This window comes from Phoca vitulina, unplaced genomic scaffold (assembly GCF_004348235.1).
Source record: "Phoca vitulina isolate PV1807 unplaced genomic scaffold, GSC_HSeal_1.0 scaffold36, whole genome shotgun sequence".
Taxonomy (NCBI): domain Eukaryota; kingdom Metazoa; phylum Chordata; class Mammalia; order Carnivora; family Phocidae; genus Phoca; species Phoca vitulina.
This window is the reverse complement of record NW_022589739.1, coordinates 15609410-15634715: the sequence shown is the minus strand read 5'-3', so window position 1 is coordinate 15634715 and position 25306 is coordinate 15609410. Positions and strand designations below refer to the sequence as shown.

Here is a 25306-nt window from a genome sequence, read left to right as displayed (position 1 = left end):
TACCTAAAAATTTTTTTTTAAATCTTAAAAAAAAAAAAACAAAAAACCTGAAGGATCTTTCATGCCTTGCCAAGGAGCACTTTACTCTGTACAAGATGTGGAGGAGCCACTGAAAGGTTTTAAGGTTAAGAACGACAAGGTCAACTTTATGCTCTGAAAGAATTTTATTGTTCATTAAGAGAATCATTCAGGATGGCTCAGTTGGTTAAGCATCTGCCTTCGGCTCAGGTCATGATCCCAGGGTCCTGGGATCAAGTCCCACATCGGGCTCCCTGCTCAGCGAGGAATCTGCTTCTCCCTCTCCCTCTCCCTCTACCCCTCCCCCTGCTCATGCTTTCACCCTCTCTAGCTCTCTCCCTCTCAAATAAATAAATAAATAAATAAATAAATAAATAATAAATAAAATCTTTCTTAAAAATCTTTTTTAAGGGCGCCTGGGTGGCTCAGTTGGTTAAGTGACTGCCTTCGGCTCAGGTCATGATCCTGGAGTCCCTGGATCGAGTCCCACATCGGGCTCCCTGCTCGGCAGGGAGCCTGCTTCTCCCTCTGACCCTCCCCCCTCTCCTGTGCTCTCTCTCTCTCTCATTCTCTCTGTCTCAAATAAATAAATAAAATCTTTAAAAAAAAAAAATCTTTTTTAAAAAAGAATCATTCAGATAGTTGAAACATTCTGAAAAGTCAAAATATTAAGGAGCTTTAATGACATCAATAGAACTGAACTACAATACATTGATTACCTTCATTTATTTCCCCTATATTAAATGTTAGGGCTTTCATTGTAAGTATAAATATAATCAATCTTATTAAATTAACAAGTTTCATGTTACATGAATCAGTAAATCAAAGAGTCCTCATATAAGGGTAACTGTTCTTGGCTCTGTGGCATTTATTTTTCTGAGCAAAGCAGGAAGGGGAGTAGGGTAGTGCTGGTCTTTGTTTTAGGGGCTATACTGATACGTGTTTTGTGGGTTTGGTTTTTGAAGCTTCTGGAGCTAAGACCTGACTTCCAATTTCATAGTACTTTATGCCTGATATATCTTTTCACTTATATTTTGGTATTTTTACTGTGTGATTTCCTTCCACTAAAATAAAAGCTTTGATAGACAGATACATTGTCTGATTTGTTTACATCTTCAAAGCTTGAAAAGTCCATGGTATGCACTCAATAAATTTTTGCTCCATGAGTGAATGAATGCCTGATCAATGGATATGGATGTCTGAGGATACTGAAAGACCATCAATAAATAGCACGATGATAACATAGTAAGCAGCACATTTATGCAATCAGTTTTTTTTTATTTTTTTTATTGCTATGTTAATCCCCATACATTACATCATTAGTTTTAGATATAGTGTTCCATGATTCATTGTTTGTGCATAACACCCAGTGCTCCATGCAGAACGTGCCCTCCTCAATACCCATCACCAGGCTAACCCATCCTCCCACCCTATGTAATCAGTTTTATATTGAATCATAAAAAAATAAATTCCAGCTACCCAAGAATTTTAACCTAAGATCAACAGAATTCCATTCTTATATGACCCCCAGTATCTATCTCACTACAACTGTTTTAGTAGCCCTGCTAAATAAGGGTAGAATTTCATTTAAATATCTGAGCAGAAACTTTGGTCACTAATCTCTGTAGACACCAAAGTGATCACTAGAAATGTGGATGGAACAACAGAAGACAATCAACCAAAGAGAACCACTGGCTTGTGAAGTAATGTACCTTCAGGCTTCAGTCTATCAAACAGAGAGCTGAGAGGCAGTATGGTAGAGAGGCAAGTGCTGAAATTAAACTATACTGTTAAACCACATAATCCCCTCTGTATCTTAAAATACTCACTTATAAAAACCAGAACAACTATCGCTTCACAGGGTTTTTATAAAGCTTAAAAAGAATAGGCTGCGTGGGTGGCTCAGTTGGTTAAGCGACTGCCTTCGGCTTGGGTCATGATACTGAATTCCCGGGATCGAGTCCCACATCGGGCTCCCTGCTTGGCGGGGAGTCTGCTTCTCCCTCTGACCCTACCCCCTCTTGTGCTCTCTCCCTCTCTCAAATAAATAAATAAAATAAAATCTTTAAAATTAAATAAAGCTTAAAAAGAATAATAATTATAGTAATAGCTGTCATTTAACACTTATCAGTGTAAGTACTATATAAAGTCAGATATATATGAAATGGACACAGAAGAATGCCTGTCCTAGCATTACACAGCAGAAGTATCTATCTGTTTAATAAAATAGCCCTGTTCCTCTCAACAATAAGTTCACCTGATGTAAATAAGACAACTTGCTAACTTCAATAATTAAAAAGACAAAATGTCATTTCATCAAATCTGAGATACCACCAATTATAAGATGCATCATTATTTTATGTGCCATTAAAAAAAGGGTGGCTCAGGGCTCAGTCAGTTAAGCATCCCACTCTTGATTCTGGCTCAGGTCATGATCTCAGGGTCCTGAGATCAAGCCCTGCGTCTGGCTCATGCTGGGCGTGGAGCCTGCTTAAGATTCTCTCTCTCTCTCTTTAAAAAAAAAAAAAAAAGTAGTAGTAGTAATGATTTTAAGATCCATCTAGATTTCAGAGGTGTTAAACTTGGGGAAAATGTGCATCTTAGAATCAATGAAACACAGTAGCTAAGGGTCTTGTCTAAGGTCTCCTAGTAAACACAGCACCAGAATTTCAACCTAGGTCTCTAAAATTCCTCTCGTGTTCTTTTTTTGTGTGTTTGGTTCTTGGGTTTTTTTCTCCCCAATAAAGCACAGAAGACAGAATTTAGAACAAAAGGGCCTTATGAGATTGTCAACAATTTCCCTGTTTTAGATCCCACAGTCAGAGGCAGAAAGAGGAAGAAAGAACTTTGCCCTCTACCTGTGCCCCATTCTCTGAGCAAAAGGAACTGGGGTCACTTCACATGATTCAAACTTGCCCTTACTGCCCTATCACTACACTATACCCCTGGGCAGGGCTGAGACACAAGTAAGTAATTAAACATGACAGCAAAGGCTTGAATATTACTACAAGAATGAAGCATTCATTACAGATAAGCTATACTTTATCTTGACAAAACTCAAAGTCCTGTGAGTCGACAGCTTCATCCCAATTTTTCAAAGGAGAAACTGATACTATAAACCATTAAGTAACTTGCCTAAGGTCATAGCTTTGGTTATATCTGGAGCAAGAAGTCAAAGTCTACATATCTGACTTTAAAGACATGATAACAATGAAAAACAAGAAAACAAAGACAGTGATAACATCAAGTAACTTCTGTATATGAGGTAGGCCATGCTGCTGGGGACCATTTAGCATAAAGCAACTGGGCTTTATGTTCTAGGCAGCCCCTGAAGGATGACTCTAATAGAAGATGTGATGTTCCTCATGATAAGCTTGAGTCAATGAGAAAAAGGTAAATAATGTCCCCTAAATAGGAAAGGGGAGGGGAGGGAGACCAAAAAAAATGTGATGTAGATATGAAAAATTCAAATGATAACATTTCACCTAACTGAATTCAACAGATCACCAACTCCACTATCCTTGAATAGTCAAAAACAGGAAGCATGAAAACAGAACTAATTAAACTATCAAGTTAGATCAAATATATTCTATAAATTTAAAAAAGTGTCAAGTCCTTGCATAGAACTTGTTTATTCCTAATTGGCATTAATTGGCATATTTTTCCAGAACATGCACTTTATTTAAAAAAAAAAAAAGAGGGCGCCTGGGTGGCTCAGTCAGTTAAGCTCTGACTTCAGCTCAGGTCATGATCTCAGGGTCCTGGGATTAAGCCCCGTGTCAGGCTCCGCACTCAGTGGGGAGTCTGCTTGTCCTTTTCCTCCTGCTTGTGCTCTCTCTGTCTCTCTCTCAAATAAATAAAATCTTAAAAAAAAAAAAAAGAAAGAGTATCTAAATGGCCAATAAGAGCATAAAACCAGAAAAGTTACTCAATTAGAATAGTGTATGAGGAAATGTAAATTAAAAACATAGTGCAATACCGCTGTCCGACTAGAATGGCTAAAATGTTAAAAACAGATAATACCAAGTTTGGAGAAGGATGCAGAGCAACTAAAAACCTCACAGTGCTGCTAGGGATGTAACTGGTATAACCATTTTGAAAAACTATTTGGAAGTATCCACTAAAGCTGAAAGTAACCTATGACCCAGCACTTGATTCCACTCCTAAGTATATACCTAACAGCAATGAAATGCATACACATGTTCACCAAAGGACATGCCATTAGAATTGATAAACTACATGCAACAATATGGATGAATCTCACATATGTAATGCTAAGTAAAAGAGGACATGCTATATATATATATATATGTATTCAAAATATATATATATTCAAAAACAAGCAAAACTAATCAATGGTGCTTGAAGTCAGGACAGTGGTTCTCCTTGGGAGGAGGGAGTGACCTAGAGGGAGAACACAGGGGTGCTGATAGTGTTCTACTTCTTGATCTATTCCCTTTGAAAAGTCATCAGGCTATTATTTTTGCCCTTTACTGCAATGTGTGCTCTATCTCAATAAAAAGTAATGAAACTATATTCTTTAAAGACCCAATAGCAGAAAAAATAGAGCATCTTAAAAAGAGGAGGCTGCAGCAATAAATCAAATAAAGGTATTTCTTCATGATGTAAATTTAGGCCTTAAAGTCTAATGTCTAACGGTGTTGGAGGACCTTCCTGGCCTTCAAATTATACCACCTGAAAAGGTAGCCATTTACTCTCATGTATAAGATCACCTCTGAACAAAAGTACATGTCCCCTAGATTATGACATAGTAATCAAATTCTCACTCTCAGAGTAATGAGATCAGAGTAATAAAGCACCAGAAAAAGCATGAAGTAACCACCCCTTTCCAAAGTGAAAAAAGGAAAAGACTTGGTGAATATATCTGAATGGCCATATTGCATCAGGGAGAGGGAAGACTTGGGGGGCAGTTGTTGTATTAAATATTTGTAAATACTTCATTCTAAAATAAATTAAAAGCCTTTGAAAGTGAGAGTGGTGTTCTGAAATTAAATCATACGGTTGAATAGATGACATGGGTTTCTTTTCTAAGCCAGTACAACATTAATACTCTTGTCAGTATTCTCATTACAATGCCCTTCCTTTATACTTTCATGAAGCAGCTGCCAGACAAAGAGCGACAATTCCTGAGTCGGTACATTCAGACACAGACAGATGCAGTCTGCCAGACATTTAAAGACTTTATTGCCCAATAATGTTATTGTAAAGACCCAGATGATTTTTATTTATATTTAACCTATACATGTCAGCCCATTTTTTAGAGGGAACAAACCATCCAAGTACTAAGATGATCTAGGGACCTATACCATATTCACTAAAAGTACAGTGGCAGAATATCAGGATATTTATGGCTTTGAAAAGTTCACTGCCTACTCACTACCCACAGGGGAATCTAAACTCATTATTTAGCCAGGACAACTTCTCCATAACGCTGCTCAATGACTGCTTTTTTATTAAAGAAACACACTTGTACAAAGAAATTCCAAAACACTCATAAACTATCACCATTCTTATCACCCAATAACAAATGTATGGTCATAAGAAACACAACTTAAGAATTCATAACAATTTCTCTAAACATACAAGATAACTCTTGGAAATTGCATGCTGATTTTATAAGCAGTAGTTATTTCTCAGCCCAATAAACTCTCTTTCCCTGTCTAATTCACCTCTACTCATCCTTCACATCTCAACTTAGAAATTAGTTTCAGTTAGAAACCTTTCCTAGCCAGACTCTCTTAAAATGAGATAAATAATACTCCTACGGTGTTTTCAAAGAATCCTGTTCTTCCCTGGTACTAATAATTGCCATGTGTCAATTATCTTAGTCTCCCTGTCCATATCATGTAGTTGACCAGACAGAAGTTAGAAAACCCCAAAGATTGATACAGTTTAATACAGGGTAACATAATTTGGCATAATCAAGAGGAGCCAACTCTCTACTCACATACACACATCCATAGAGATGAAATGTTAATTTATTTGGTTACAATTCAACTGAAACATAAACTTTGACAATCACGCAGGCCAGTAACTCACAAAGAAGTATACCGTTCAGTTTTTGCCCAAAGATTTAAAAACAGCTCAGGCAGTAAAAATTCCAACCAAATTATGATTCTGATAATTATGTTACATGCTTTCCCCAAAAATACATGCTCTAGACCTTTGCTTATTCAATTACAAGGCCCATCACTGACCTCTGCGAGACCTCTAGCAGACACTGAATCAGTTGAAGGAAGGAAGCTGAAGGAAGTGTGACATAAGGAAGGTAGCACAATGCTATAAATGAGCGGGGCTCTCCAACGTCAGTTTGACCAGTCACGACTGGCCTGGGGCCCTAGAGCAAGTTTCCCAGCCTGTCTGAACCTTAGTCTCCCTAACTATCGAACAGGCATATATCTTACCTTGTAGCACTGCTATCAGGATAAGAACCAATGTACAACATGCATCCAACACACGACTAGAATCACAGGTGGGTACTTTATAACTGATACCTCTTATTTATTAAAAAAACACACATGTACAGACAAATTTCAACACACACACAAACTACCACTGCTCTTACTCCCACCATGAGATTTAATTTTGTAATAAAAGTTTAAAAACTCCCTTTCTGTAAAAGTATCTAACAATCAACTTTATAATTGTTAAAGATGGGTACATACAGATTCATTGCATAATTCATCTGTACTTTTGTGAATATACAAAATCAACTGTAGAGAATTTAGTTACTTCCATTCTTACTGCTTCAATCATTTTAGTTATTAACCAATGACCTTTCAATCTAATCTCCTCCTGAACAACAACAACAAAATCCAAAAGTTAACAAATGGTTTGGAGAACGTGGCTAGCTGAAGCCAGAGACCTTTAAAGTTGAATTGTACACTGATTACTAATTGTTCTATGTTAAATATATCTCAGAAGAAACCGTGACTCTGACTTGTAACTTGGAGACACATCTCCACCATCTAGCCTGTCGAAGGTGGATTATTCAGTTACTCAATGCAATAGGCATTTGTTGGACTTCTCTGGGTGAAGCACTGTGGTAGGGACATTAGAAAATAGAAAAATGAAGGGCGCCTGGGTGGCTCAGTCATTAAATGTCTGCCTTCGGCTCAGGTCACGATCCCAGGGTCCTGGGATCGAGCCCTGCATCGGGCTCCCTGCTCTGCGGGAAGCCTGCTTCTCCCTCTCCCACTCCCCCTGCTTGTGTTCCCTCTCTCGCTGTGTCTCTCTCTGTCAAATAAATAAATAAAATTCTTAAAAAAAAAAAAAAGTAAATAGAAAAATGAATACGTTCAGTGTCTTTGTCTACCCCTAATTTTGTATGACCTGTAACTATATCCCTGCCCAAATCTCTCTCCTGCTGGCCAGCCCTTGACCATCATCTCCTGTCTCTCCAGGTCATTTCCATTGCTGCCCTGACCCTCAATTCCTCTGTCCCTGTTGTCATACTTGCCTAGCAAGATCTCAAACCACCCCTGCTCACCCCACCCCACCCCAGCCAGACTAGCTTCTTAGCCAGTTCTTAAAGATTCCTGTCTTTGTACTTTCCTGCTTCCTGGCCTGCAACAGTCTTCCCCCACACAGGTACATAGCTTGCTCCCTTACTTCTTTCAGGTGTCTGTTCAAATGATTTCATCTATGTGACATTTCATCTATGTGACTACCATAGAAAACCAGCAACCAGCCCTGCCAGATACTTTTTATTCTGCTTTATTTTACTCCATTATTTTCATTACCATATAACATAGTCCAACTTATCATTAATTCTAACATGCACTTTCCTTCACATTGTAAGATGAATTTTAATTTTAGAAATGTTAAGATCAATAAGGTTCTACTATTTTTGACCGCCAGGTGGCAGTCACCAGGTGTCATCTGCACAACCTTAAAAATAGCTCTCCTTAAACTCTTAAATTAGGCACGCTGAAGTTAGGCATGATGTCCGCCCTACCTGTGCTGAGTTTAATTGCCATTTAAAATATCTCTCTGGGTTTAAATTGAAACAAACAAACAAACAAACAAAAAGCCCTGCATATAGTACCTACCAAATTTTTAAATTCAAAAGGTTAAAAAAGCAGCAAGTGATTACAACAATGTGGAGTAACCCAGTACTCTCAAAGACTGCTGGCAAGAGTGTAAATGAAACAAGAATTTGGAAAAGCTATTTGGCAATATATACTAAAGTGGATCATATGAATATTCCCTGCAGGTCCACTCCTAGATATGTATCATATTAACAGAAATGTACACATAGGTTCAAGCAACAGATATACAAGAGAATGTTCACAGCAGCACTATTCATATTAGCTCAAAAACTAGAAACTAACCAAATGCCCATCAACAGAAGAAGGGATAAATTCTGGTACATTCACACAATGCAATATTACAGAGTAAACAAACTACAAATATACCCACAATATGAATGACTCTTAAATATACAGTTGAGACTCTTTCAATATAAAGTACAAATCAGACACAAAGGAGTGCATACTGTATGATTTCATTTCTGCAAAGCTTAAAAGTAGGTAAAATTAATTTATGATGTTAAGTCAGGACAGTAACAGTAACTGAAGTAGGCATGAAGGGCCTTCTGGGGCACTAAAAATACTCTCTTTCTTGACCTGGATGCTGGTTATACTAGTATATTCAATTTCAGAAAATTCATCAAGTTGTATATTTAAGAACTGTAAACTCTTCTTTATGCATGTTAAACTTTAATAAAAAGTATTAAGTTTTTGGGGCGCCTGGGTGGCTCAGTTGGTTAAGCGACTGCCTTCGGCTCAGGTCATGATCCTGGAGTCCCGGGATCGAGTCCCGCATCGGGCTCCCTGCTCGGCAGGGAGTCTGCTTCTCCCTCTGACCCTCCTCCTTCTCATGCTCTCTGTCTCTCGTTCTCTCTCTCTCAAATAAATAAATAAAATCTTTAAAAAAATAAAAAAATAAAAAAATAATAAAAAAATAAAAAATAAAAAAAATAAAAATAAAAAGTATTAAGTTTTTGTGTGGGCAAAAAGGCACAGACATAAAGCAACAAAACATGAATTTGGTATTAGAGAAGCAAATATTTGTCAATGAAGAGAAAACCTCAACCATCCTTTTCTATAAGACTAAATGAAATTCCCACAGATTGAGAAAGTGTACTTATATTTTGTTACTGAGATACAAAAGAGTCCCATCACAGGTCCAGCAATATACCTAAAGGAAGGAAAGACGGCTAAATAAATACCTTGGAATGGGTAAAAGAAATTTCAAAGTAACAGGAGGCTAGGAAGAGCGAATCACAACTCATTCAGGACTATTACGAAGGCCCTGTGTTTCAATTTAATTAGAAATGTTTGTTTTTCTTGGTGAACATAAAATAATGGTGTATCTTAGAAATAACCTGGCTTAGGCTATTTTCTTTTCTTACTTGTTTGCCAAATACAGGCCATGAACAATGGCTACGGAGGTTATAAAGATGAAGCATACAGGTCCCTGCCTTTATAAGGTTATCATATATATTAAAGAAGCTAAGACAACCGTATGAACAGTTATTACACTGCTTTAGGATGGTACAAGTGGTATAAGTACAAAGTTCTTTGTTTTTTGTTTTTTAAAGATTTTTATTTACTTAGAGAGGGAGAGAGTAGGGGCAGGGCATAGGCAGAGAGAGAGAGAGAATCTCAAGCAGACTCCACGCTGAGTACAAAGCCCCACACGGGGCTCGATCCCCCAACCTGAGCTGAAATCAAGAGCCAGTCCCTTAACCAACTGAGCCACCCAGGCACCCCCAAAGTTTTGTTTTTTCAAAGCACACAAAAAGGGAAACCTCTTCCTGCTAATGGTACAGATTGTAAGAAAGCTCTTCAGAAGCATCCAGCACCATGCTGTCCAATACAATATCCATTAGCCACTGGTGGCTCTTTAAATTAAAATTAAATAAAAGTAAAACTTTAGGTCTCCAGTACCACTTCACCACATCCTAAGTGCTCAGCAGCCGCATGTGGGCAGTGGCGGGTGCACCAGGCAGAGCAGAGAACACTGGCAGCACCGCAGCACTAATCTGCAGGACCCAAGGGTTAGGAAGATGCAAGGGATAGGCACATATGGACAATTTAATCTTTGGACGAAAACATTCTTTTTAACCTTGTGTCCATTTTCCATGTTTCCTTTGACATCATAATGGCAAAAGCAGCCACTCTGGTCTGGGGACCAAGCTAAAAATATAAACCTAGGGAAAAGAGATGAAGCCTTGAGGTTACAGGAGTAAAAAAAGAATACAAGCTCACCAGAGTCCAACTTAGCTCACCAGAGGGAAAATTTACCCAAAGCTTCAGCTAAAAATAAATGAAGCATTACGTTGCCTAATCTTTAACAGCTAATTGAGGATTGGGGGTTCAGGATATAACTTAGAAGTCAGTCAATAAACATATTTATGGAGGAATCCATTCATTAAGAAACATTTGCTGAGTACCTTCTATGTGCCAAGCACAAATGGCAACCAGGAGGAATAAGAGCATTTAGATCACTAACTCTATTCAGCAAATATCACAACAGCTTAAGAATCACCAACTCCTAAGCAGGGAAAAAAACCAACCAATTTTGCTCATCCATGGTTCTTCAGAAACAGCAAGCAGGGAGGTAATAATATGCCATCTCCAGCATATTCTCTGAAGGTTGTTGACTCCTGTGGTGCTCAATGCCCATTAATCTGAACCAGTCACAATGATTTAGCAAAAAACAAAGAAGGAAGAGTCCTTTCCAAAAGAAAAGAAAAAATGAATGGCAGTTTAACAAACCTATATTAAGCTATAAAAGAAAGAAAAGAATCCTTGCCAGAAAGATCGTAACATCAAAGAATATCCTTAAAAGGAAACATAAATCAACATTTATCCAGCAACTCCCAAGAAGTACACTAGGAGCTAAAGGGACATAAAGATATTCAAGCAGTCTCCTGACCTCCAAAAGCTGTCATCTACTTTGGAAGAGGAAACCGTTCATGAACAATCACAATGGACACAAATGCTGCAAGTGGGATCCCCAGGAAACAACTACAGGACAAACTGTAACCCGAAAGGACCTTGGAAGTCTTCTGTCCAAATCTCTCCCTTGTCTGAAATCCATTCTACAATATTTTTATAAAACATTTATTCAACCTAAGTACACCAGGGATGAAGATATCAAAACCTCACAGACATTTCACAAGCAACAGAGGATAGGAGCCAAAAAGAGTTGAAGAGTTAACATTCAAAGAGATGGTGTTTAGAAATAGGAACTTGAAAGTCAAGTGAATAGCAAGTAAATACAATACAATATGGTAGGACAATACACTGAAGTAGCACTATTAGCACAGGGTCCACTATGATACAAATCCAGAGAAAAAGCAATGGGATGGTGTAAAACCATCCCAACTAGACTTTTAACTATCAAAAGGGGGGTAGAATAAATCAAGGTGAAATTCTATTCTATCTGCCCCTGCAACCACCCACTCTTCCCCAGCTCTCCATCATCTGTAGGACACTTCTATTTTCACCTGAGCCAGGGGAGGAAGAAAAACTAATATTGACTCATTAGCTACTATGTGTCAGGTATGGTGCTAGTCATTTAATATATGTAGAACAAGAGCTGTACTGATGATTGGAGCTCCTCAGAAACAGGCTTAAGGAAACGGTCTGGCCTAGGATCCAAACTTATTATTCTATTTTAGAGACATTTAGAAGGCAGCTTGATAAAGAGGAAAGAGTAGCAGAGACCTGAAGACAGAGGTCTGAACTTTGGATCTGGTTCTATAGTTATGTGACTGCAAAAGTTGTTGGGCCTCTCTGGATGTCAGTTCCTTAAGACCTACCTCATCTCCTTACACGTTGTTCTAAGGATCAAAATGGAACACATATGTAAAAGGATTCTGTAAACATAACACATCACTGATATCCATTTATTCATCTAACAAGTACTTACTGAGTATCTATACTATTCTAGACTCTAGGCAAGGTCCCTGCTTTCATGGAACTTATGTTCTAGTAGGTGGGAGACAGGTAATCAACACAAACAAATGAATGAACAAGAGTTTCCAAGAGTGATGAATGCTCTAAAGAAAATAAAACAGGTGACGTAAAAAAAAAGTGACCAGGAGAAAGGGAACCACTTTCAATGGAATAGTCATAGAAGACCCAACCAAAGTTCTATAACTGAGACCTCAGAGACATCTTCAGCCAAACAAAGAGCTGGGGAAACAAGTGTTCTAGACATAAGAAAGAAGACAGGCTCGGCATGTTTGAAGCACTGAAAAAATGAGGTATGCCTGGAGCACAATGAGTAAGGAAAAGTACTAAGAAATGAGGTTGAAAAAGTGGACAGAGGCCAAATCCAGTATAGTCTTGACCACTAAAAGTATATAATTCCCATAAAGTCCTTTTTTATCAACATGGCCCAATAAACTGAGCCATTTATGCAAGTATGTCATGTGTACATTATCAAAAGTAGGACGCTTCCAACTTTCTTTTTTTTTTTTTTTTTTTTAAAGATTTCATTTATTTATTTGACACAGAGAGAGACAGCGAGAGAGAGGGAACACAAGCAGGGGGAGTGGGAGAGGGAGAAGCAGGCTTCCCGCCGAGCAGGGAGCCCGACGCGGGGCCCGATCCCAGGACTCTGGATCATGACCTGAGCCGAAGGCAGACGCTTAACGACTGAGCCACCCAGGCGCCCCTCGCTTCCAACTTTCTACCTTAGCAATGCCACCACTAAAAAATAAGTGGGAGGATCCTATGCAATGGCGCTAGACATATAATTCTTAAGAACCTTATCTAAACAAAGTCATCATTTATGTTTGGTAAATCAAATAGAAAAAAAACCCCTGTGAATAAAACTAACAGAATTACAGAATATGAATAGAAAAAAACACTGAAGTTTTTAACAGAGGAAATACCAGTTCATTCAGCAAATACTTATCAAGCACCTGCTATGTGCCAGGCATGTTCTAAGCATGAGAGATACATCAATGAATAAATCAATGAAAATTTAAGCAATAACTAAACAGAAGATTTAACTGTAGAAGTATCATAATAAATACCAGAACTGAACTTGAACTTATGTCTCAGCATTTTCTGAAACAGGAGTTATAGACCTTAGTCAAGTGTACCTGTCAGAAAGCAAACTTACCAAGGAATTCTTAATCACTTCACTTCTATAAAATTCTGGAAAAGAAGGAAAAAAAACAGTCAGTGATATGAAAGAAAATAAGCTCATTAACTCTTTTTTTTTTTTAAGATTTTATTTATTTGACACAGAGAGAGCGACAGCAAGAGAGGGAACACAAGCAGGGGGAGTGGGAGAGGGAGAAGCAGGCTTCTGGCTGAGCAGGGAGCCCGATGTGGGGCTCGATCCCAGGACCCTGGGATCATGACCTGAGCCGAAGGCAGACGCTTAACAACTGAGCCACCAAGGCACCCCTAAGCTCATTAACTCTTAATCTTGTAAATTTTTTAATGTATGTTCCAGTATAACATTTAAAACATTTTCAAGGAATCTGTTTTCTCTGTATCTTTATCTGCAAAAAAAAATTAAAATTAAAATTAAATAAAGGGGTCTTAAAGGAAAAATGTTAATAAAGAAAGGTCAAAACCTGTTAAGATTTAATTTAGTAAATTTTACCCCAGATTCAAATTTGAGACCTTAAAAATTTAGACTTTCTTCTCTCCTGCCTTACTGCCACTCTACAAAAACTGATTTCATATGCTCTGTTTTTCTCAAACATCTTTAATGATTATCCACTGTAGATAATCCACTGTGGAATGGACACTGACCTAGCAACCACATAATCTAAGTTCTAGTTCTACTGTCTTTAGCATGCTGTCTCTTTCATTTCCTTGGGCCCATTTTTCATTAGACAACTTAAAGAATTAGACTAAGTAAGCAAAGGTCCTCTGTAAGCATTAAAATTTCATGATTCTACAGACCTTCATGTATACTGTAAATGTTACAAACCTAAAGACACAATCAAAAGAGAGAGGCACACAAACACTGCCTCTGCTGACCCTGCTGAAGCCACCATCATGACGCTCTGTCTCTGCAGAGTCCACATGGACCCCTGTATCCTTGTGTTGCTATAAGACAAATTTCCCAGGTGTGATGCATGGACCACTGGTACTTGACATGAGGTTAAGTGATACATGGACACACTTTATTTTCTTCTTATATATTTAAATTTATGTCTCATATATTCCTCAACCCCTAATTGTAAGCTCTGAAAAGACAGAAGCATTTGTTTTATCCAACTGCTGCATCCTCAGCATGTAAAACCATTCCTGGCACAGAACAGACACTCAATAAATACTTTTTAATTGAATGAACTATTTTACTTAGACATAAGTTTAAAAATAATGAACTTAAGGGGTGCCTGAGTGGCTTAGTCAGTTGAGCATTCGACTCTTAATTTCAGCTCAGGTCATGATCTCAGGGTCATGAGATGGAGCCCCGAGTTGGGCTCTGTGCTCAGCAGGGAGTCTGCTTGAGATTCTTTCCCTCTGCCCCTCCCCTTCCGCACACAGGTGCACACATGCACAGTTTCTCTCTCTCTCAAATAAATAAATCTTTAAAAAAATTTAAAAATAATGAACTTAAAAATATGTATTAAGTATATAATGGTATAGATGAAACTCAAATGTAGTGAAACATATCAAAGTCTACTAACAACTGAAGCGAAGGAATAGTCAGGCAATAAATGAAAAGTAGGCCTAAACATCAAACTCTTATGGGAAAGCTCTTTAGGTTAAAGCACTTCTGAATAAACATACTATCTATATTACTCTTTGTTTGTCTTTCCTAAAAAAAAAAAAAAAGATATGGATAATTATTTTGTGGAGAGATAGTCACTATGTATTAAGTTAAAAAAAGGTTCTAAGAATTTACAACAGGATCCAAATTTTTCTAATTATGTTAATAATGTTTAGGTGATAAGGTGATAGGAGTAGGCTACTAACTTTTATTTTCTGCTTGGCAGTTTCCTACTTTTCTATTTTGAACAATTATTTGAAATAAAAAAAGGGATAATTCTAATTGTTTTTAAAAGGACCCTCTGATGAACATTTAGGTTACTGGTAATTTTTAGGTATTTCAAGTAATGTTATAAATAAACAATCATTTAGAGATATATATCCTAGGCACTTGGATCTGTAAGATAAACATTTAGAAGTAAAATGCAAGATAAAAGGAAAAACACAGTTTGAATTTGGTAGATACCGCCATATTGTTCTATAAAAGTGTTGTATCAATTTACAATCCCACTTATGAAAATACCTGTTTTCCCAACACTGGCAACCCTAAGTATTATTCTTTTCATTTTTTTCCAAATGATTAACCAACTATTCCAACCATAAATTAACTATAAAAATGTTTGTGTGTAGGTGTGTGTGTGTGTGTGTGTGTGCACGCGTGCGCATGTGTGTATTCTAATTTATATGCACCATGTTTATTTTTAGGGGAAAAAAAAACCTAGAAGAAAAAAATTGTTTTTTATTTCAAAGTACTTTCACTTTATACAAAAAAAAATTTTGTATTGTTTGAATTTTTTGCAAGCATGTATTACTTTAAAATCAGTGGAAAAAAACAGATACTCCTCTTTTCTTTAGAAAGAGAGAATTCCTCAGTTTAATCTGCAAAGTGTCTAAATTAAACAGTTCGCAAAATATGTATCTTCAGCTCTAAGAGATGACAAGTATCATTATTTCTTCCAAAACTTTGCTGACTGAATGACTGTACGTATAAATAAAACTAAACAATCTGCTTTCTCCACTAGACCTTCAAAAGAGACCTGCTAATTTAAATGGAAAGAGGTCCATAAAAAAGCCATACAAGAAATCATGGAGTCTGAGGTAATTTCAAACATGCTAAACATGGGCCTACACTGTCCACCATTCTGTTACATCTAAAATATTGTCAAAATTAGGGGCGCCTGGTGGCTCAGTCGTTAAGCGTCTGCCTTCGGCTCAGGTCATGATCTCAGGGTCCTGGGATCAAGCCCCGCATTGGGCTCCCTGCTCTGCGGGAAGCCTGCTTCTCCCTCTCCCACTCCCCCTGCTTGTGTTCCCTCTCTCTCTGTGTCTCTCTCAGTCAAATAAATAAATTAAATCTTTAAAAAAATAATAAATAAATAAATAAAATATTGTCAAAATTAGCAGCATGATACAAAACATAATAGTGAATGTAGGAGAATTTAGAGTCAAAAAATAGTTCCAGTCCCCAATCCACCTACTATGATCTTCACCCTGGACAAGCCAGTTAACCTTTTGGGTCACACAGTTTACCTTTCAAAGGATAATGACAAATGGGAAATAACAGGGTTATTATGAGGCTCAAATGAAATAGTGAATTAAAAACACTTTATAAATTGTAATTTTCATTAACACAGTTCTATTAATTTTTATTCAATTCAAGCAAAACTATTTGACAAGTAAATTTTCAAAAAGATACCACCCAAGACCTATTTCTACATGAAAGGGCCCATTAGATACAAATGCTTCTCTATCCATACTAAGTAAGACCTAGAAAAACAAAGCAATCAGAGATTGCAGAGCATGGTTTCAGTGGCATGTTTTGGCTGTTACGCAGCATTCCATTCATTTAACAAATGCTTTTTTAGTACCTCAACCTCACTAATAAAAGAAGAAACACAAACTTAAACTACACTATAAAACTATTTTTCACCTATTAGATTGGCAAAAATTCAAAAGTTTGATTGCACAGTCTGTTGGTAAGCCTGTGGGAGAAAAGGCACTCATACCTAGCAAGTGGGAATGTAAATAAAGACAATTTTGCAATATCTACCAAAACCAGAAGTACACATCCTTTGTACTTCCACTTCTTGGAAATTTACCCCATAGCTATATTAGCACTCACACAAAATAATGTACTTATGAAGTTATTCAAAGCAGTATTGTGTGCATAACAAGACTAGAATAAACTAAATGCCTACCAAGAGAAGCCAGTTAAATAAATCATGGCACAACTATTTAATGCAAAACTATGCAGAAAAAAAAATTAGGGAAGCTGTCTATGGAAAAACATCTAAGACATTTTAGGTGAAAAATGCAAGGCACAGAAATATATATAGTTTGGTACTATTTTTACTTGTATTTGCATAAAGAATTCAGAAAAGATAAACAAGAACAGTGGTTATTAGGGTGGGGTAGAAAACTAGGGAGATGGAACAGGTGAAAGATTGTAAACCTTTATATATATTTTGAACCATGACTGCATTAGCTATTCAAAAAATTAAATGAAAAATATGAGGACTTAATAATGTGCCAAGCATTGTTCCAAGTGCAGTGAACAAAACCTAAAATTTTCTGGATTATATGGAGTTAATCCTCTGATGTATTCAAAATAAGTGGTTGGCATTCCGGGCACTCACATTTCATGGGTGAAAAAATTACTATGACTGAAGAACAAACTTGATTTTATAAATATTTCAAGTTTAAGAGAAAACCACGATTAGAACCTAGCTCTTCATCCATTAACACAAGGCTTTGTTCTCTGGGGGTGTGATAACTTTGATCTGAACTACCTAACAAAGTAGGCAATGTCCTAAGAGCACTAAAAGATGTCAAAAGTCAAAAAAAAATCTCACACATAACTTCTTAGGATCTGCTGTGAATTCAGCCAAAATAAAAGAACAACTTAGAGATCAGTATTTCAAATATTCTCCCAATTTAAAAACAAAAAACAAAACAAAACAAAACTTTCTTTTAAAACTAAGAAATAGGGGCGTCTGGGTGGTTCAGTCAGTTAAGCGTCTGCCTTTGGCTCAGGTCATGATCTCCAGGTCCTGGGATGGAGCCCCACGCATCAGGCTCCCTGCTCAGCGGAGAATCTGCTTCTCTCTCTCTCTCCCTTTGCCCCTCCCCACCACTCATATTCTCTCTCTCTCTCTCTCTCAAATAAATAAATCTTTAAAAATAAGACTAAACAGGTGGTACAGGTGGTTTTGTGAGGAGAGCCAACTGGCCCTCTACTGTGGTCATCCTACACCAAGAGCCACCTAATGATCATGAAATGAATATTCGTGTTTGTCATCACAGGTCCAACAAGAGAAGGTGGATTAACTAGGCTTATTAAGGAAACAGCTTCCTGGCTCCTCCTATGGTAGTTAAAAGTTATAAAGCCCAACACGTGGGCCCACAAGAAGACCATAAACAGACTCCATTCAACCATGAGATTTTGGAGTAGGAGGAAGTCTCAGAAATCATCAATTCTAGAGATAAATTCACCAAAGCTCCCAGGAGGAACTAAATGCCCTAGCCCCCGGGCTTGCCAGTTAGTGACAGACTCAACACCATTCACAGAGACTGTACTTCCCTGTGGTACACCAGCTATTCCCTTACTGTATCAATGACCATTTCACTGCGAGAACTTTAAGAAGCAGTCTATAACTTCTAAACTCAAGGTGTAGTCTGAGCTAGAAGAAGACAAAAAATAAGCCAAAAAAGTCACTTTGTTTCCATCATATCTCTTAGACAACTTTTTATAAGATGGTCATCAACCAGTCCCATGATTACTCTCTTCTTTGTTAACATTACAAATTACCAAATACCTAAAATGTGCTGCCAAGTACTATGTTAATTATTATTATCAAAGATAACACTGGAGCAACAACATAGAAGTTTTATGAAGATAATCAAGGGCTGATTATATAGAAAACTATCAAAAATTTTAAAACACTCGGGGCGCCTGGGTGGCTCAGTCAGTTAAGCATCCAGCTCTTAGTTTCAGCTTAGATCATGGTCTTGGGGTCATGGGATGGAGCCCCCCATGGGGCTCTGCACTCAGCAGGAAGTCTGCTTCTCTCCCTCTCTCTTACCCTCTGTCCCTCTCCCGCCATTAAGATGGATAAATAAATCTTAAAAAAAATTTTTTTAAACACTCTGGCATGGGTCACATGTCTGGCTCAGTTGGTAGAGCATGTGACTCTTGAGCTTGGGGTTGTAGGTTCAAGCCCCACACTGGGTGCAGTGATTACTTAAAAATTAAAAAAAAAAGTTTTTAATCTAAAAAAATAAAATAAAACACTCTAGCATTGTCATATATTGCTAGTGATAAAATCTATTAGTGAGCAGTACATCAAGTGTATTAAGGTCTGCAAAAATGCTTATACCTTAAGACAAACAATGACCAAACTGTTTCATTTTCCTTCTGCACACATAGGAAGACAACATATCCCGGTCCCCTTTCCATCTAAAAAGGATGACACTACTGATTTATGGCCAATGGAATGTTATAGAATTGATATAGGCCATTTCCGTTAAAAAAAAAAAAAAATCTCCCTCAAATAATCCTTCTCTCTTGCCAAAAGTCATATATTGACGATAGCCGCATTCCAAAATAGAAGAAGCCGGGATACCTGAGTCACTGCTTAGAGGACAGCTGCCAAGACTATGCCTGATAAAGAACACCTGCACTGGACTTAGTGTAAGAAATTTATTATGTTACGCCACTGAGATTTGCAGTATTTGTTATAGTAGCTAGCATTAATCATTCAGATTAATATAGTGTTTTAAGAATATGCAATGGTTACAATGAAAAATAAGAATGAAATAAAATTACACGAAAATGCAGAATTCAGTCCTTTTTTTCATCCTTAAAAATTATTTTAATGCTATTTACATTATGGTGGGGGCTCTACCCTATATAATTCCTGATTGAATCTTTTAATGAGCATATACTGGTATTGAAATTAAAAAAACAAAAAAGGTGTTAAATGACTACTGCTTTAATAATGGTCTTTAAAAGCAATTAAAACCAGGTGGCTGGTGGTTAAGCATCTGCCTTCAGCTCAGGTCATGATCGCAGCGTCCTGGGATCAAGCCCCACGTTGTTGGGCTCCCCGCACATCAGGGAGTCTGCTTATCCCTTTCCCTATACCCCTCCTCCGTTCATGCTCTCTCTTCCTCTCTCAAATAAATAAAATCTTCTTAAAAAAAAAAAGTAATTAAAACCAAAAAAGTAAAATGTCATTTGAATTTTTCATCTTTGCCACAGGACAAAATTCAAATAAGCCCTTAGTACCTCTAATTAAAATACCACTTTTTGTTTATATAAATAGATCTTCAATCACATTTTACCAAGTGTTATCACTTTATCTCGGTTGTTCCTCATAGAAATCTGTCTTGCCAACTTCATAAGGCATCATTATGTCCTCTTTACAAATGGGAAAAGTGAGGTTCAAAAAGCCATGATCTTTGTCCAGTGTCACACAGCTAGCCCTACTATCTATTTTCAAACCTAATTCAGTATTCCTGCCATATACCCTGTTTGTTCCCTTGTACCACCCAACTCAGGTCAACTGATTATATCCAAGTGCCTTTCATCCAATATGTATTCAAAAGATGCTTGTGATTTTGAATCAAATATTTATTTGGTCTACTGTCAGAATTGCCACTTATGGAATAATCCACAGTACATGCACAAATGAATTCAAGGAAACCATGCCATTCTTCTAAAAGTAACCCCATATATACACAAGGAATTACAGATATGAGAAGACATAAACCGGTTCCAATTTTACCATAATATTTTTAAAAATTAATTATGTTTTAAAGAAAATAAAATTAGTATGTATACTGGACTCATATATCTATTTTAATGATAGCTACTGGAATAAAAATATTAATAGCAAACATTCATAAATAAATGATAAATCTACTAATTTAAGAACTATCCAAAACCCATGTTTCTTTTATATATGATATATATAACAACTGTTCATGCAATATTTTCAGACAGCATGACAGTTTAGCTTTCCAATAAGCAATAATAGCAAATCAAGAGGCACTGATACTCATGTTACAAAAGGATAAAAATGAGATGTAACAATATGTGGGCAAGTCCACAGATTCCCTTACCTTTATATATCTTTTCAGTATCACACAAGTGAAGCGTGAAGTAAGTATCAAGGAGCTGATGGCCATTTCTATTAACAATGTTCCGGGCAGCAATGTTCCGAAGGTGTCTAAGACGTCGCTAAAAAATAACAACAAAAAAGAGGGACACATTCAGCTTTTCCTCCTATAAAATCTTCTGAAAGTTATGATCCAAAAATGAAACATAGGAAGTTGTCCCAGTTATCGATTTGTTGAGCCAGTAACCTTAACCCAGTCTCATATTTATGCCTCAGCATCCCCTCTGTCAAATAGGAATTATACCTGCCCAATCTCATTTACAAGGTTATTGTGAGCATGAAATGACAACAGATATGAAGTATTGTCGAAGAGCATAAATATTATGTAAGTACTATATACCTGTACAATAGCATTAGTATTTCCTAGAATATAAGTAGTAATTTGCTTTCTTCCCTTCAGAAGACTACTAGTAGACACGCAAGTCTATCTCATACCTACAAACAAGCAGTTTTTACATACATACACCACTGTTGCTAGTATACTCAAGATGCCAGATCATCTGTACAACCAGGAAAAGATGCCAAGCCAAAACATAACTCACTGGGCACTCCAGCCAGCCAATAACCCAACTGTTGTGAGCTTAAATTTAATCTTCACCTGACGAGCAGCCAACCAATCTCTCTTTCTTTTTTTTTTTTTTTTTAAAGATTTTATTTATTTATTTGACAGAGAGAGAGACAGCGAGAGCAGGAACACAAGCAGGGGGAGTGCGAGAGGGAGAAGCAGGCTTCCCGCTGGTCCCAGGACCCTGGGATCACGACCTGAGCCAAAGGCAGACACTTAACAACAGAGTCACCCAGGCACCCCCCAATCTCTTCTTTCCTGATCAGGCCTTCTTCCCAACAATTTCTCCAACTAAGATGCACAAATCATTTGGAGTCCCAATTGTTGAAAAGGCAAATGCTCCCTAAGCAACAGGAGAAATCAACAAAAATACAAGATAACAAATAGCCTAATAAAAGCATATCAAAAGAGAAGATGTTGGCAATGCTCAAGTCTCGGCACATCAGATTCATTCCCAAAGGCTAATTCCTTGTGTCAGATAATTATTTTCAGACTTAAAAATAGAAATCAAGTGCTCAGTTTTAAAATATGCTTAAAGCTCTCCCTTCAGGCTGAAAGACAGCCCAATCTACTGAGGTAAATCCATCTTCAATTACATATGCAGTCAGCTGGAAAAGTACAGTTCTTTTTTTCCATGTGCACAGCAACCTAATCCTTTCTCCCAATCTAGAAATTAAGATTCTTTGAGAGAGGTTATTGTCTAATAAATTTGTTCAATACTCTAAGTATGAAAAGGCCCAAATATATTTACAAAAAGTTCCTCAGGCTGGGGTGCCTGGGTGGCTCAGTGGGTTAAGCGTCTGCCTTTGGCTCAGGTCATGATCTCAGGGTCCTGGGATGGATCCCTGCATGGGGCTCCCTGCTCAGTGGAGAGTCCACTTCTCCATCGCCCTCTGCCCCTCCCCCCACTCATGCTCACACGCTCTCTCTCTCTCTCTCAAATACATAAAATCTTTTAAAAAATAAAAAGTTCTTAGGGCTTATTCTAAAAGACTCATTTTTACACAATCTGCCAATGGTTTCCATTTCATACCCTGGATTACAGCAACTATCTCTTCCTCCTATATATTTTTCATTAGCCCTCTCAATCAAGATTTTAAATTAACAGGAAGCACTAACCACATCTATTTTGCTGTAAGATTACAATCTTGGTTCTCTGTTCAAAAACCTGAAAATATTACCCAAAAGCCTCTAGAATAAAGTACAAACTTGCCCTATTGCTTTCAAAGCCCTGTACAATCTGACCTCTCCACATCCTATCTTTACTTCTCACTAGATCTTCTATATACCCAACCCCTCAGTCACACATGAATGCTTAAGGTTCCATGAAAAAGATCATGCACATTCCTAGCCCTAGGCCTTTGCTAATGCTAGCCCCTCAACCTAGAATACCATTCTCTCTCTTTTTTTTAAGATTTTATTTATTTATTTTGAGAGAGAATGAGAGCGAGAGAGCATGAGCAGAGGGGAGGGGCATAGGGAGAGGGAGAAGCAGACACCCCTCTGAGCAGGGAGCCCTATGCGGAATTCGATCCCAGGACTCTGGGATCATGCCCTGAGCTTAAGGCAGACACTTAATCTACTGAGCCACCCAGGCCCTAGAATACCATTCTCTTAAAGGAGATCCTATTTCTACTTCAAAATTTAGGAGAGAAGACTTCTTCCTTTGTCTCTAACTGAAATTAGTTGCTCCTTTATTTGAACAAGTAAGAACTTTGTTTCTATCTCTCCTATAGCACTTATTTCATTTAACCTAGTCTTATTAGTTGATTAGTTATCTTCCCTATTAATCTAGGAGGAAATGACTTGATAACAGAGACCATTACCATCACTACACTGTCAGCACTTATTATATGCTTAACATGTGCCATGCTCTGTACTAAACACTTCATACATATAATCTTATTTAATCCTCTTAACCCTATGATGTGAGGTTTTACTCATTATCATTATTCATCTCTTTATCCAAACATTCCTACGTAACCAAATATAAAATAGTAAATAATAAATGGGCAGTATATCTCAAGAGAAGGAAGGAAAGAAAGCAGAAGGAAAGCAAGGGGTTATACCTATATATGTGGATATATATCATACACTTACATCATACACACACACACACACATACATATATAATTGATAGAGTTTGGTCTTTACACTCCCCTATTGCCACAGAGGGCAGAGTGAGCAATGATATATCCTTCAATACAATAATTTTATGACAAATATAATAATAATGGAACAGACTGCCTTACAAAGCAATGTGCAAAGCTTGGCCAGAGATGCAATCTATAATCGATGCATAGATATTACTGAAGAGATCTTTCCACTATCTAGGAAGTTAGCACAACCAGCTCCAAGACACCTTCTGACTCCAACCTCTACAATTCTAAAATCAGCAGTGGAGTCTACAAACATTAATCCAAGTGGATTACCAATATATCACTATTGTTCCCATGCTCCTTACACTAAGGTGGGTACAACAGAACTGACCACATCAGGACATTTTATAAGAAGGTTTACAAAAAACAAAACAAAACAAACAAACAAAATTTTTGTTTTACACATACACACAAAAAACAAAAACCTCCTCCACAAATTAACCAACTATACTTAAAGCACTGACTTTGGGTTGTACAACTTTTTGCCTTTTCCCCTATTTTATTTATTTCAAAAGCATTAGGGTAAGTATTCTCATTACACCATGATTAATTAAAATCCAAGATGCTCCCAGCAGCTAGAAGGGACAAAGAAAATCAACTCTTTACAGGTAAATTATTGATGTAATCTTGGTGAAAGGCAGTAAATGTACACACGAACCCTCTTGTGCCCTTTGTCTTGGCTTGCTCTTTAATAACATTCATTCTAATTTTATCATAAAGCTTTTTATTTTTAAAAAATGCTCAACTGTAATAAAATGGAGTTTACTTCATAATAATGTACCAATGCTACTTTTTAGTTTTGACACATGAAAAATGGTAATGTAAGATGATATTAGGGGAAACTGAATAAAGGAAATTCTCTGAACATTTTTGCAACTTTTCTGTAAATTTAAAATTATTCCAAAATAAAGTTCATTTTTTTTAAAGTTATTCCCTTTTTCAGAGTTAGGAGGTATGTAAGCAGGACAAAAAGAGTGCCAATAAAACACTATTTCACAAGCACTACTTTATTAATAAAACTCTTCTTCATTTCCACCATTCACTTCCTTCCTTTAGACTCCCACTTCCTCTCTTCCTCTCCTTCCCCTAAGATTTAATGCAATTATAAAGAAACACTGGAAGGTTAAGTCAGAAACTCATAAAAAATGATTAAGTATGGGGGTGAGAACAAGCCAGAGGGAATACACATAAAAGTAAGACTTCCCTGCTACTTGCTTATATAGTTTTGACTTCTGTACCATATAAATGTCTTACATACTCAAAAAGTAAAGTTAAATAAGAAAAAGTTTAAATCAACTAAACCTAGTCCAAAATATAACAGCAATAGCAAAAATTACCACCAGTTTTAAGACATATCATCTACCTTCACCCAATTACCCTATGATCCAAGAAGTACTGAAGAAACCAGAGCAACCTAAAGGATCCTCTCTTGTTCTCAGTTCCCCCCAGAAGATCTATACTTGAAAAACAATATGTAATTTTACCTAACATGGAAATACGGTTAGTTCCAGATTTTGTCTATCTTCCCCAACAAGAATATAAATCCTATGAGGAAGAGATTTTATTTCTTTTTTAAAGATTTTATTTATTTGTCAAAGAGAACAC

General features: G+C 37.1%; 1 protein-coding gene across 1 annotated transcript in view; it reads right to left on the bottom strand.

Moving 5' to 3' along the window:
* Positions 1-25306, bottom strand: part of UVRAG (UV radiation resistance associated) — a 320861-nt gene that overhangs the window by 267010 nt on the left and 28545 nt on the right. The window contains exons 2-3 of the mRNA XM_032427162.1: positions 20922-21039; positions 13186-13220 (exon numbers count right to left, since the gene is read on the bottom strand). Coding sequence (XP_032283053.1) covers positions 13186-13220; positions 20922-21039 — 153 coding nt within the window. The remainder of the gene's footprint in view (positions 1-13185; positions 13221-20921; positions 21040-25306) is intronic.